The sequence below is a fragment of the Populus alba genome, chromosome 7 (genome assembly GCF_005239225.2).
Source record: "Populus alba chromosome 7, ASM523922v2, whole genome shotgun sequence".
Taxonomy (NCBI): Eukaryota; Viridiplantae; Streptophyta; class Magnoliopsida; order Malpighiales; family Salicaceae; genus Populus; species Populus alba.
In genome coordinates this window covers 9,201,965-9,217,630 of record NC_133290.1, presented here as the reverse complement: position 1 = coordinate 9,217,630, position 15,666 = coordinate 9,201,965, and the positions used below count along the sequence as shown (strand labels likewise).

At 35.2% G+C, this 15,666-nt stretch overlaps 2 protein-coding genes across 2 annotated transcripts; one reads left to right on the top strand and one right to left on the bottom strand.

Annotated features, from left to right (window-relative positions):
• The first annotated feature begins 23 nt into the window (after positions 1-23).
• Positions 24-3,544, top strand: LOC118045578 (elongation factor 2). Its single transcript, XM_035054244.2, has 3 exons — positions 24-156; positions 420-549; positions 859-3,544. The coding sequence occupies exons 2-3, from the start codon at positions 459-461 to the stop codon at positions 3,297-3,299; spliced, it is 2,532 nt and encodes an 843-aa protein (XP_034910135.1). The 5' UTR covers positions 24-156; positions 420-458; the 3' UTR covers positions 3,300-3,544.
• A 6,549-nt stretch (positions 3,545-10,093) lies between these two features.
• On the bottom strand, positions 10,094-14,131 carry LOC118045579 (elongation factor 2). The gene is made up of 4 exons (XM_035054245.2): positions 13,940-14,131; positions 13,408-13,464; positions 13,208-13,295; positions 10,094-12,734 (listed from the first exon to the last, which is right to left on the bottom strand). Exons 2-4 carry the CDS (start codon positions 13,408-13,410, stop codon positions 10,294-10,296), a joined length of 2,532 nt encoding a protein of 843 aa, XP_034910136.1. The 5' UTR covers positions 13,411-13,464; positions 13,940-14,131; the 3' UTR covers positions 10,094-10,293.
• Positions 14,132-15,666: the final 1,535 nt, after the last annotated feature.

Here is a 15,666-nt window from a genome sequence, read left to right as displayed (position 1 = left end):
TACCAAAAATGCAAAACCCTAGTCAACAACAGAAAGCACGTATAAATACCCTCATGTTAGCCAACTGCAGCTCTCTCATCTCATGCATTGTGTGATAGAGTGAGTGACCCTAAAAACCTACTCTCTTTTTCAAGTTTTCGCCGCCTCCTCGTTCCTGTAAGCTCTCTTCCCTTCGCTCCTTCATCCTCTTGTCTTCTCTATCTAGATCTGCTAGTAAACACACATATAAACTATTTTTGGCTGCAGCTAATGGCTATAATTATTAGTGTCCAATATTTATTGATTTCTTTTATTGCCTTATTAACAACTGGGTTCTCAATGGATCCTTGGTTTTGTGTTGAGTAGATCATAACATGATTGATTGGACAACATTTTGATGGGTTTGATGAAGCACTGCTGCTGTTTCTGTGTTTGTGCAGGTTTTATTATCCTAATTAAATTTTTAGGAGCTCGACAAGATGGTGAAGTTTACAGCAGAGGAGCTTCGGCGCATTATGGACTTCAAGCACAACATCCGTAATATGTCCGTTATCGCTCATGTTGATCATGGTAGGATTTCGTTTGAATTTATGTGATTTATCTTCTTATCGAACCATTTAAATTGGATGCGTATACTCTATGGTTTTGACTGGAAACTTTGGTATTGTTGTTCCTTAATCAAATCTGCATGTGCTTTCTTGAGGGTTTTTTTTTCCTGGCAGTGGTTATCTTTTTTATATTCTCCAATATATTAGGTTACTATGTTTTTTTACGTCTGTGCTTGTATTTATGTGCTTATTTTAATTCTGTTTTTGAAAGTTCGTGCTTTTATGTGTGAAATTCTTTGTTGGGCTGGATTTGATCTTTGTTCCTTTGCAGGAAAATCAACTCTCACTGATTCTCTTGTCGCTGCTGCTGGTATCATTGCCCAAGAGGTTGCTGGTGATGTTCGAATGACTGATACCCGGGCAGATGAGGCAGAACGTGGCATCACAATCAAATCTACTGGCATCTCTCTATACTATGAGATGTCAGACGAAGCCCTCAAGAGCTACAAGGGAGAGAGGCAAGGAAATGAGTATCTTATCAATCTTATAGACTCTCCTGGACACGTTGACTTTTCATCTGAGGTCACAGCCGCTCTTCGTATCACTGATGGTGCTCTGGTCGTTGTGGACTGTATTGAGGGTGTGTGTGTCCAGACTGAAACTGTGCTTCGACAGGCTTTGGGTGAGAGGATCAGGCCTGTCCTGACAGTTAACAAGATGGACAGGTGTTTCCTGGAGCTCCAGGTTGATGGAGAGGAGGCGTTTCAGACATTTTCTAGGGTTATTGAGAATGCCAATGTCATCATGGCAACCTATGAAGATCCCCTCCTTGGTGACTGTCAAGTCTACCCTGAGAAGGGTACCGTTGCCTTCTCTGCTGGTTTGCATGGCTGGGCTTTCACTTTGACCAACTTTGCCAAGATGTATGCCTCAAAGTTTGGGGTGGATGAGTCTAAGATGATGGAGAGGCTGTGGGGCGAGAACTTTTTTGATCCCGCTACCAAGAAGTGGACCACCAAGAACACCGGCTCTGCTACTTGCAAGCGTGGTTTTGTGCAGTTTTGTTATGAGCCAATCAAACAGATTATTAACACGTGCATGAACGATCAGAAGGATAAACTGTGGCCCATGTTGCAAAAGCTTGGTGTTGTCATGAAGTCTGATGAGAAGGACTTGATGGGAAAGCCTCTGATGAAGCGTGTGATGCAGACCTGGCTGCCAGCAAGCACTGCTCTGCTTGAAATGATGATCTTTCACCTGCCTTCTCCTGCCACGGCTCAGAGATACCGTGTGGAGAACTTGTATGAGGGTCCCCTTGATGATGCTTATGCCAATGCTATCAGGAATTGTGACCCTAATGGCCCCCTCATGCTTTACGTGTCTAAGATGATTCCTGCTTCTGACAAGGGTAGGTTCTTTGCCTTTGGGCGTGTTTTCGCTGGAAAGGTAACAACAGGTCTGAAGGTTAGGATCATGGGACCAAACTATGTGCCTGGTGAGAAGAAGGACTTGTATGTGAAGAGTGTGCAGAGGACTGTCATTTGGATGGGGAAGAGGCAAGAAACCGTTGAGGATGTGCCTTGTGGTAACACTGTTGCCTTGGTTGGACTGGATCAGTTCATCACTAAGAATGCCACTTTAACTAATGAGAAGGAAGTCGATGCCCACCCTATTCGTGCCATGAAGTTCTCTGTCTCGCCTGTTGTGCGTGTGGCCGTTCAGTGCAAGGTAGCATCTGACCTCCCCAAGCTGGTGGAAGGTCTGAAGCGTTTGGCCAAGTCTGATCCCATGGTTGTCTGTAGCATCGAGGAATCTGGGGAGCATATCATTGCTGGAGCTGGAGAGCTGCACCTTGAGATCTGTTTGAAGGATTTGCAGGATGATTTCATGGGCGGGGCAGAAATCATCAAGTCTGACCCTGTTGTGTCGTTCCGTGAGACTGTCCTTGAGAAGTCCTGCCGTGTGGTGATGAGCAAATCTCCTAACAAGCACAACCGTCTCTACATGGAGGCACGACCCATGGAAGACGGGCTTGCAGAGGCTATTGATGATGGTCGTATTGGTCCAAGAGATGATCCAAAGATTCGTGGCAAGATCTTGTCCGAGGAGTTTGGTTGGGACAAGGATCTTGCAAAGAAAATCTGGTGCTTCGGTCCTGAGACCACCGGGCCAAACATGGTTGTGGATATGTGTAAGGGAGTTCAGTACCTTAATGAAATCAAGGATTCTGTTGTTGCTGGTTTCCAGTGGGCTTCAAAGGAAGGTGCCCTGGCTGAAGAAAACATGCGAGGTATCTGCTTTGAAGTCTGTGATGTGGTTCTTCATTCCGATGCCATTCACAGAGGTGGTGGGCAGGTCATTCCTACTGCCAGGAGGGTTATATATGCCTCCCAGCTGACTGCCAAGCCCAGGCTTCTTGAGCCCGTGTACATGGTGGAGATCCAAGCCCCCGAGCAGGCTCTCGGTGGCATCTACAGTGTTCTTAACCAGAAACGTGGGCATGTGTTTGAAGAAATGCAGAGGCCCGGTACCCCCCTGTACAATATCAAGGCGTACCTCCCTGTTGTAGAGTCTTTTGGATTTTCCGGCACTTTGAGGGCTGCAACATCAGGACAGGCTTTCCCGCAATGTGTTTTTGATCATTGGGACATGATGTCTTCTGATCCGATGGAAGCCGGGACACAAGCAGCACAGCTTGTTACAGATATCAGGAAGCGAAAGGGTTTGAAGGAGCAGATGACCCCATTGTCTGAGTTCGAGGACAAGCTGTGAGCATTTCAGTATGGTGTTCAAGAAACTTGATTAGCTTTGAGAGATATGACGATACAGAGTGGCATTGATGCTGCTTGGTTTGTTGCAGTCTTCTTATCTATGATTCTAAATTTCGTTACTCTGGATTAGTAATTGCCCTGTGGGAACAGGTGGAATTCTTTCTGTCTCGTGTTTTGTTGTCTCGTAGTAACTCCAGTCATGTTGTGATGAAGTTGGTACGCTTTAAAGTTTAAATTATTCGGTCATTTATCGTGTTATATTTAATTTTCAATGGGTGCATTCCTCATCAGATTATTATATGTTTGTTTGTGGTGATTGTTTCTTTGGTCTTGAAAAGATCAGATTCAGCCAGTGGTGCTTTATGACCTGAATTCCTGAAATGGAACTGGAGCTGGTAAGATTTGTTTGTGATTTTCTTCTCATCAACTTTTTTTCCCTTCTCTGTTTGGCTTCTAGAAGGCAGATCGTAGTATGCTGTAGCCGAGAATGAAGCAAGATCTTCTTGCGTGGGCAAATAAATAATAGGCTGGGGAAATCAAAACGAACACTACAAAATGAATTCAGTATGGATACAAGGTGACAGCTTAGCAGCGGCCAATGTTGGCTAGAAAATATAGGTCTGAAAGAGCTCCAATCTCGTCAACAAATATATGGAATTGCCGAATCCCCGTTTTAGTGGTGGGTCTGTTTGCCTCCATAAGAAATGATAAGAAAACAGTTCTCCACAGCATACCGGGGGCAAATCTATATAACGAGTGCATGTTTGTGTATATGATTAATCATTTTAGTGAAAAACAAATGATAATTTATTCGGTTTTTTAGGAAAAAACCATTTCGTTTGCTCACGAGGTTTTTTTTTTTTTTTTTAAAAAAAAAAACAAATTCTACTGAAACTAAAGAATATGATCACAGTACAGAATAATCCATGTGAGAAAATTATATAAAAATAATTAAAAAAATATTTTATTCTTATTAAATATTCTTAAGATTTTTTTTTTAAAAAAAAGAATTACACATATTAAGTTAATATATAATTATAAAAATTACCATGACTCTTTTTAAGTTTGCCCGCGATTACATTTTAGTTTTATATTTTCATAAACTACACTTTGCTTGACACTATTTATAATTCTCGTAAAAAAGTAGTCATTACAATTGAATTAATAACTAAAAAGCATTTATACATTAAATTTTACAGTTTTGGCAGCAATTTTTTATTTTTTTTTAAATCTAATAGAACCTGACAAACCATTCACCGCCGGCTCCCACACGACTGCTCCCCCCTCTCAACAAACTCAATCTCCGATCGCCAGCCACCCCGACTTTAGTGATCATGGCACTTCAGGCCACTACATCAGGATTTCTTATTTTCTTGAACACTTTTAATGCAAACCATCCCACACTTCGAATAAATAATATTAACAAGACTGCAACCTAGAAGTCCATCAATCTCACGCCGACTTTTAATTATGTTTTCCGTTTAGTAATTGAGGTCTGTTACATTTTGTGCTCCAAGGTGTCTTCTTGTAATTTTGATCCTTTGATCGGGAATCCCGATCTCTTACCGAGGAAGAGATCTCCTCCTCGCCGGAACACTTGAAAGGTTAGTTGGTCTACGGATTTTTTAAGATCTAGGGTTTATTATTTGATGATTTTTGCTCAATTTTGCAGTTCCATTATTTACAAGTGCTTGTTAATATATTCAGCAATGATTCTCTCCCATCATTTTTATCATTTTATTTTAAAAGTGTTCTAAAAAAAATTATTTTTTTAAATTAATATATTTTATAATATTTTTAGATATTTTAATATATTAATATCAAAAATAATTTTTAAAAATTATAAATATATATATATATATATATATTATTTTAATATATTTTAAAATAATAAACTTTATATAAAGTTCATTGCTAATTTGGTATGAGAGTGGCTGGGTAAATAAAAAGACAGGGATGTGAGTTTACTTGGCTGGCCTCTTCTCAAGATGTTTTTTTAAAAAAAACATTTGTGAATATAAAATATATAAATTAAAGGGTTTGAAATCTTATATTAAAAAAATAAAATATATTTCTAGTATTTATACAATAAACTTTAAAAATGGTTAATAACCAACTAAAAAATATGAAAAAAAAAATCTCTGACTAGGAAAAATAATATTAAAAAAAAAAAAGATCTCTACCATGATTTGCCGGGTCGCCTGACTCACGAGTTGACCTAACAGGTCGACCGAGTTTAACTATTTTTTATCTTATTTTAACCGGTCTAGTTATTGAGTTATCCAGTTTTAGATTGACCGTCAAACTTGTTCAAATTTAATAACTTTGTCATGCCATTTCAGCTTTTCTGCTTATTCTTCACTCAAAAAGAAACTTACACTTAATCAAATGACACAATATAAATGAATACAACTATTGGAACTTGTATGCAAGTTTGCTGATCTCTACCTTACCATATCGCGTTCTGGCTTTCCCGGAATGCAAGGACTGTTTCGTAGCATTTAATTACGCGACAAAAAAAATAAAGATAATGAAAATAGAGTAAAGACCAAAAAGTAAAAAACTGGTAACAAAATTATAATATGTAATCATATATAAAATAAAATAATTATTTTTATATCTTGTTCCGTTATGATGGACAGAATAAGATAAAATATAAAAAAAGATATTTTACTTTTTAATATATATTATTGTGAGATTTACATATTTAAAATAATAATTTCTTTTTATTTTAGTTTTTATTTTAGTTTATATTGAGTGTTGAAATTAATAATTTTATAATAACCATAGTTATAAAACCAGAATTAACCTAACGGGTTGACCCGCGACCTGAACTGATTCGAGTTTAAAAAAGAATTAACTCAACTTGACCTGATCAAAAACTTAGGTCAACTCAAGATAAAACACAGATAAAAAACCATTGATATTTTTGAAACAAAAAAATTGGTCAAACCAAGATTGTTGTTATTATTTAAAAAAATATATGTAAGCCGGACTGGCCCTCCTGAACTGTGACCTGAACCTCGCCTCTGATCAACTTCTGAGTTAGGTTTTAAATCCATGATAATAACCAAATATTTATCTATACAGTGAATCAATCACCTCGTGTTGACCTTTCCGACCTATGATTTAGGTCTTGCCCTGGTTGACTTCTAAGTCGGGTTTTAAAACTATGATGATAACAAATTTTATCCTTATAATGACCCAGGTTAACCTGAGTTGACCTTTTTAATCTAGGTCTCGAACCTTGTTCTAGATTAACCCCCAAATCAAGTTTTAAAACTATAATAATAACCACTTTTATTTTATGTTCACCTAAGTCAACCCCGTTGACCCTACCAACACATGACATGGCTTTACATCGATTTGACCCCTGAGTTGGTTTTAAAACTATGATAATAATTATTTTTATTTTTATATTGACACGGGTCAATAGTCAACCCTACTCGTAACCCTTGCTTTGACCCTAGTAAACCCTAGAATCGAGTTTTTAAATCATGGTAATAACTACTTTTATTTTTACGCTGACCCAGGTCATCCCAACCCTTGACCAGTAACTTAGACTTTACTATATATCAATCCTTGAGTTGAGTTTTAAAACTATAATAATAATAATTTTTATTCTTACATGTCTTACTTAAAACAATTTTGAAATTGAAAGTTTTTTACAATGATATTTTAAGAATAAAGAATAATAAATATTGTCTCTAGAAACATGTCATTTTTAGACCCATCTAATAGGACTCAATGCTTTCAAAGTTTTTTCTTTTCTGTCATGTAATTTTTTTTCCCTACAATAAAGACGAATTAAATTTATAGGAGTTTTTTTATATTGTTTAAAAGTTGGGTGGTCATAATTCTTTTTCATTTGAGGTTGTGTTGACTTTTTTTATTAAAGCATGTTTGTTTTTGCGTTTCAAATATTCTTTGAAAAATTTTGAAAAATTTTAACTTTTTTCTCTAATATTATCATATTAAAGTGATAGAGCTCTCAATAAATTTTTTATTCATATCATATACTTTATATATTTGTATTATATAAGAGAATTTTTTAACAATAAAATCTATTAAAAACTAATTTATAAATATTATAATATAATATTATTTTGGGTGATATAAGATATTTTAATTTTATAACATTAGTGTATGAGATTCAAAGTTTTATTAATATTTTATTGTCTTTAGATTTTTTATTTAGTAATTTTGAAGTATATGTATTATTAAATACATAAATAAATTATGTGTTGGTCTTGCTCCCAATAAGACCTATTACAGTTGGGTCCTATTAGAGCAGGACCCAATAAAGCTTTGGGTATGGTTGCACAACAAGACCCAATAAGTTTGGGTACCCAAAAGCACTAGGTCCGAATCGAATTCTCTTGGATCCTAGGTTAGGATCCAAGACTAATGGGTCTTACATTAAGATCCAACTCGCTTGGGTCAGGCATCAGGACCCAAGATTAGGGTTCTGAGTTCGGGTTCAATTTTGGTCCTACATCAGGATCCACAGGTAATGGGTCATGCCTTAAAACCCAAAGTTAATGGGTCCTGCATCAGAACCCATTTCGTTGCGGTCCTACCACCAAACCCAATTCTTTTGGGTCGAGCTTGAGAACCTAAAGGTGATGGGTCATGCATTAGGATCCAAGGTTAAAGGGTCTTGCGTTAAGACCCATTTCGTTTGGGTCCTGCGTTAGGACCCAAAGGTAATGGGTCACATATCAGGACTCAAGGTTAATGGGTCCTGTGTTAGGATCCATTTCGCTTGGATCTTTCCTTCAGATCCAATGTTGTTGGGTCCGGCATCAGAACCCAAGGTTCTTCGGTTTTAGATTTTTAAATATTATTATTTGTGCTATAAAAGTATTGTTATTCTTAATATTGTTATTTTTGTTACAATTAATAGTATTAATATTAAAAATATTATTATTTGTATTATAGATGTTATTATTCTACTATAATTAATATTATTTATAAAATAATTAATAAATTTGAAAACAAATTATTATCAATATTGAAAAACAACCTTAAATTTGATTTGAAAGGTAAAATTAAAAATTATTATTGTTATTGTCATTAATAAATTTCAAAAAACACTATTATTACTATTGAAGAAAAACCAAAATTTCTTTTTAAACATTAAAAAATGTAAGAATTTGGACAAACAAGTTAAATATTATTATTTATATTATAAATATTATTGTTAGGTCTAGTGTTGCAGCCAAGTTCAAAGCTCTTGGATCCGGACCCAGCAAGACCCAATACTTTAAATTTTTTTTATTTAATTTTTTTCATACAATAAATAGATAATGAATTAATAGGATTTATTTTTATATTGTACAAAAGTTTGGTGATTATAATTTTTTGTTATGATAATTTTTTTTTTCATTTTAGGTTGGGTTAAATTTCACTATTAAAACATGTTTGTTTTTTAATATAAAAAATGCTTTTTAAAAAATTTAAATTTTTTTATTTTTTTTATTTGCTTCAAATTAATATATTTTTTCCTCTTGAATTTTTTTTCATTTTCTCTTATGTAATATTTTTTTCATACGATAAAGTGAATAAATTGAAGGAAAGTTTTTTATATTATATAAAAGTTGGGTGATAATAATTTTTTTTTTTATTTGAGGTTGCGTTGAATTTTTTTATTAAAACATATTTGGTTTTGTGTTTCAAAAATACTAGCACATTAACAATGATGGCAAATGTATTATATGCATAATCTATTTCAATAAAAAAAAATGTAAAAAAAAAGTTGTCCCACCTATTGAAGGATTATGTTATCTTTAATGGACATAAAAGGAGAATTCATTTAGTGATATTATTTATAAAAAAACAAATCTTGGTAATTGTAGTGTTAACTTTTATTGATTTAAATTAGACTAAATGATTTATATATATTATAACAAACTTTATTAATATTTAAAAAACAGTTTGATAGTGACATAAAAATTTTATATTTGCATATTCTTGATACATGTCTCACATATAATGGCAATAAATTTTTTAAAATAAAATCATTCAAAAAAATTATAATTATAATATTATCATATTAAAGTTAATGGAGCTCTACATAAACTTTTTATTCATATCATATACTTTATATATTTGTGTTATATAAGAAAATTTTTAACAATCAAATCCATTACAAAAATAATTTATAAATATTATAATATAATATTATTTTGGATGATATTATAAGGATATTGGGTCTGGATAATATTATAGAGTTTTATCAATGTTTGATTTTAAAAAAAAAATTATTAAATAATTTTTAATTATATATATTATTGAATACATAAATAAATTATACGTTTAGTCCTGCCAGCTTACCTAGCAGAACCAATAATTTTGGGTTCGAGTTCCTCAACAAGACAGCAGGACCCATCAGCATAATTTATAATACCCAATGCTTTTCCATCTAGCCAGCTTGGCTACCATACTCAAAACAATTAAAAAATTCTCTCTCTCTCTCTCTCTCTCTCTCTCTCTCTCTCTATATATATATATATATATATATATATATATATATATATATATATATTCAAAAATAAATATAAGCAAAGGCCAATATGCTAGTGACATCTAAACAGCGTTTTGGCTTGTTGTCCAACCCGATCCCCCAGATTAACCTGCTTCTACTTCAATTTTTTTTATTTATTGCATCTAGAAAGCAACTAAGCACAAAAATGGTCGAGGAAAAGAAACCACTTATGACGCTCTCCCCACACCAAAAAGGGCTTTTTGGCTTTTTTGTAATCTAATTTGAGCTTGCATTCATAAACACGAAAAGAAACAATCACACCATTCATAGAGTTCTTATAGGAGAAAATAAAAATGAGTTTAAAGAAAATAAATACTTAACTGTTCCAAAAGGAAAGGCAACTACGCCACTGACCCGTAACAAAATTTAAAAACATCACAAAATTAGTACAGCAGCCAAGAACCAAACTGTTCTCGTCAAAGTTTTCTTGAGCACGAAACTGAAATGCTCACAGCTTGTCCTCGAACTCAGATAATGGGGTCATCTGCTCCTTCAAACCCTTCCGTTTCCTGATATCTGTAACAAGCTGTGCTGCTTGTGTACCGGCTTCCATTGGATCAGAAGACATCGTGTCCCAATGATCGAAAACACATTGTGGGAAAGCCTGTCCTGATGTTGCAGCCCTCAAAGTGCCGGAAAATCCAAAAGACTCGACAACAGGGAGGTACGCCTTGATATTGTACAGGGGGGTCCCGGGCCTCTGCATTTCTTCAAACACATGACCACGTTTCTGGTTAAGAACACTGTAGATGCCACCGAGAGCCTGCTCGGGGGCTTGGATCTCCACCATGTACACGGGCTCAAGAAGCCTGGGCTTGGCAGTCAGCTGGGAGGCATAGATAACCCTCCTGGCAGTAGGAATGACCTGCCCACCACCTCTGTGAATGGCATCAGAATGGAGAACCACATCACAGACTTCAAAGCAGATACCTCGCATGTTTTCTTCAGCCAGGGCACCTTCCTTTGAAGCCCACTGGAAACCAGCAACAACAGAATCCTTGATTTCATTAAGGTACTGAACTCCCTTACACATATCCACAACCATGTTTGGCCCGGTGGTCTCAGGACCAAAGCACCAGATTTTCTTTGCAAGATCCTTGTCCCAACCAAACTCCTCGGACAAGATCTTGCCACGAATCTTTGGATCATCTCTTGGACCAATTCGACCATCATCAATAGCCTCTGCAAGCCCTTCTTCCATGGGCCGTGCCTCCATGTAGAGACGGTTGTGCTTGTTAGGAGATTTGCTCATCACCACACGGCAGGACTTCTCAAGGACAGTCTCACGGAACGACACAACAGGGTCAGACTTGATGATTTCTGCCCCACCCATGAAATCATCCTGCAAATCCTTCAAACAGATCTCAAGGTGCAGCTCTCCAGCTCCAGCAATGATATGCTCCCCAGATTCCTCGATGCTACAGACAACCATGGGATCAGACTTGGCCAAACGCTTCAGACCTTCCACCAGCTTGGGGAGGTCAGATGCTACCTTGCACTGAACGGCCACACGCACAACAGGCGAGACAGAGAACTTCATAGCACGAATTGGGTGGGCATCGACTTCCTTTTCATTAGTTAAAGTGGCATTCTTAGTGATGAACTGATCCAGTCCAACCAAGGCAACAGTGTTACCACAAGGCACATCCTCAACGGTTTCTTGCCTCTTCCCCATCCAAATGACAGTCCTCTGCACACTCTTCACATACAAGTCCTTCTTCTCACCAGGCACATAGTTTGGTCCCATGATCCTAACCTTCAGACCTGTTGTTACCTTTCCAGCGAAAACACGCCCAAAGGCAAAGAACCTACCCTTGTCAGAAGCAGGAATCATCTTAGACACGTAAAGCATGAGGGGGCCATTAGGGTCACAATTCCTGATAGCATTGGCATAAGCATCATCAAGGGGACCCTCATACAAGTTCTCCACACGGTATCTCTGAGCCGTGGCAGGAGAAGGCAGGTGAAAGATCATCATTTCAAGCAGAGCAGTGCTTGCTGGCAGCCAGGTCTGCATCACACGCTTCATCAGAGGCTTTCCCATCAAGTCCTTCTCATCAGACTTCATGACAACACCAAGCTTTTGCAACATGGGCCACAATTTATCCTTCTGATCGTTCATGCATGTGTTAATAATCTGTTTGATTGGCTCATAACAAAACTGCACAAAACCACGCTTGCAAGTAGCAGAGCCGGTGTTCTTGGTGGTCCACTTCTTGGTAGCAGGATCAAAAAAGTTCTCGCCCCACAGCCTCTCCATCATCTTAGACTCATCCACTCCAAACTTTGAGGCATACATCTTGGCAAAGTTGGTCAAAGTGAAAGCCCAGCCGTGCAAACCAGCAGAGAAAGCAACGGTACCCTTCTCAGGGTAGACTTGACAGTCACCAAGGAGGGGATCTTCATAGGTTGCCATGATGACATTGGCATTCTCAATAACCCTAGAAAATGTCTGAAACGCCTCCTCTCCATCAACCTGGAGCTCCAGGAAACACCTGTCCATCTTGTTAACTGTCAGGACAGGCCTGATCCTCTCACCCAAAGCCTGTCGAAGCACAGTTTCAGTCTGGACACACACACCCTCAATACAGTCCACAACGACCAGAGCACCATCAGTGATACGAAGAGCGGCTGTGACCTCAGATGAAAAGTCAACGTGTCCAGGAGAGTCTATAAGATTGATAAGATACTCATTTCCTTGCCTCTCTCCCTTGTATCTCTTGAGGGATTCATCTGACATCTCATAGTATAGAGAGATGCCAGTAGATTTGATTGTGATACCACGTTCTGCCTCATCTGCCCGGGTATCAGTCATTCGAACATCACCAGCAACCTCTTGGGCAATGATACCAGCAGCAGCAACAAGAGAATCAGTGAGAGTTGATTTTCCTGCAAAGAAACAAAGATCAAATCCAGCCCAACAAAGAGTTTCACACATAAAAGCACGAACTTTCAAAAACAGAAGTACAATATGCACATAAATAGCAGCACAAATGTAAGAAAAAAAAAGGGCTGGCTCGAAAAAACTACATGAGGTATTCAATACAGTCACAACTGCTTACACAACATCAAAGGTCGATAAAACTTGAGCAATTTAAATCAAGCAACCACATGTCATACAAAAAATAGAAGTTAGTTTTTAGCCGCCTGGTTTTTAATGCTAGAACAATTAACAGACATTATGATTGATCTTACACAACCAACCATATGGAAATTAAAAAAAGATAGCTTCTACCAAGAAAAGAACAACTTGTTACTGTACATACAGTGTGAACTTAAGGAAGAATCACAACAATATTTCCAGTGAAAAAAATAAAGATGCTGAGACACATTCACAGTAGATGAAGGAGACAAAACTTTACCATGGTCAACATGAGCAATAACAGACATATTACGGATGTTATGCTTGAAGTCCATAATACGCCGAAGCTCTTCTGCCGTAAACTTAACCTGCAGATATCAAAATAACATCCCGCCGCGTAGATAATTAAGAAATAAATTACAGCCATATAGTAAACCACCAAAAAAACAGAGAACTTAGTAAAACAACAGTAAAGCTTACCATTTTGGCTAGCCTTTAAAATTTCACCAAATTATAATCAAAAACAAAAGAGAACACCTGTCACCAAAATATCAACAAGGTGAGCCTAAACAATTCACAGATCCACCAAGAAAATACTCTGATAAAAAAACAACTACAGATTTTCAAAATTGAAGCATCGATGATAAAAGTACCACAAAAATATCAAAGTTTATCGAAAAAACTGAATTTTATTTTTAAAAAAAAATTAAACAAGTTTTACAGATGTAACTGCAGCAAAATCATTCAGAAAATCAGTCAAAATCACAGGCGATTACAGATATATATATATATATATATATATATATATATATATGTATATGTATATAAGTAAAATTAGGATCTAGAAATCAAAGAAGGATCTAAGCAAATCACAGGCGATTACAGAGATAAAAGGAAGTTATTAAACATTCAACAAGAAAAAAATAGAGAAAGAGAGTGGAAATAATTACGATCTGTGTAAATCTAAGAAAATACAAACTAACATCGATTAGATATGGAAAAGAAACGGTACCTGAAGATGGAAAACGAGAGCGAGCACAAAGCTGCAAGAGAAGTGAGGGAAAGAGAAAGATAGAGAGACTACCAGAGGATCTCTCTCTTTATGAGCGAGCAGTGTTTGAAGCTGAAAGAGAGACGCATCAATATATGGAGAAAGAACAGAGGGATAGTTGCGAACGGGGGACTTTGCGGTTGTAAATATCTTCACGTTTCACTGTATTCAACGAAGCTAGGGTTTTTTTAGTCTGTTGACTGGGCTTTAGTTCAAAATCTTTGGGCCCAAGCTTCTTAATTCCTATTTTATTAAAGAACTCAAGATGTGGGAATTCAATGTAACAGCTTTGATTTTTATTTTATTTTTCTCACCATAACAGTTTTTTATTTTATTTTTTTCTCTATAGCAGTTTTTTTCACTGTAGCTTTTGTTTTTTTTTTTGCTTTTTTTTTTTGTTACATGTTTTTTTTTCTTTTTTTTACCCAAAATTAACTTCTTTGTCTTTGTTTTTTTCTTTTTTTTAATTTTTTTTCAAAATTATTTTTACTAATTTTTTAAAATATTAAGCTGGTTAAAAATTTTACTATGTAGTTTTTTTTCTTTAAAACATTGTGGATTGCCATAATATTCTCATACATTGTTTTTTTTTCTTTTTATGATTTATTTTTTTTTTCAAAATGATATTTGTAGATTTTATTTTTTTTTTATATTAAGTTGGTTGAGAATTTGGCTTTGTAGTTTTTTTTTTAATAATATGGATTGCTACAGTGTTTCTCCTACATAGTTTTTGTTTTACTACAGTGTTTTCCAATATATTTTTTTAAAAAAATATATTTATCGAATTTATTTTTTCAATATTGAGCTGAATGATAATCTAGCTTTAGCTTCCCCACATGTTTTTTTTGTTTTTTTTTTGTTTTTTTTTTTTCAAAATTGTCAATTTTTACATTTTTTTCAGAATTATTTTTTTTTATTTTATTTTATTACTATTGAACTGGTTGAAAATTTAGTTTTTTTGTTTATTTCTTTAAAACACTGTAGCTTTCCCCACGTGTTTTTTTTTTTCTGCTTTTGTTTCCTTTTTTTTACATTTTTTTTTCATTTATTTGACCCAAAATTGACTTTAAAAAAAAAATTATCTGTGTCGTTTTTTTTTTATATTGATTTGGTTGAAAACTTAGCTTTGTAGCTTCTTTAAAAAAAAAAAAAACATTATGGATTACTACAATATTAGCTTTTTTTATTTTTAATATTTTTAAATGATTTTTTTTTGTTTGATTTAGTTTGTTAATGTTAAATTTTTTTTATTTAGTTATCAGATTTTCATGATACGGATCTCGGGTTTGATGGGTTGACCTGATTTGACGAGTTATTTTTTTCATTTAGTTTAGTTTGTTAAAGTTAATTTTCTTTCTATTTAATTATCAGACTTTCATACTTTCATGATACGTATCCTAGACTTGACAGGTTAACTTGGTTTGATGGGTTAACCCAGTTAATTATGGGTAAACCTATCATTTTTTTTTCTATTTAGTTATCAAACTTTCATTACGCGAATCTAAGGTTTTACGGAATAACCTGGTTTAAAGGGTTAACCCAATTAATTTATTTTTTTTCTTTTTCTTCATTAGTTTTTTCCTTCCTGTTGGTTTTTTTTCTTTGTTTTTTTTTTAATTAGTCTATTTAATTATCACATTTTTATGATACGACCTCATAGCCAGACCCACTTCCAATATTCTTGAGTC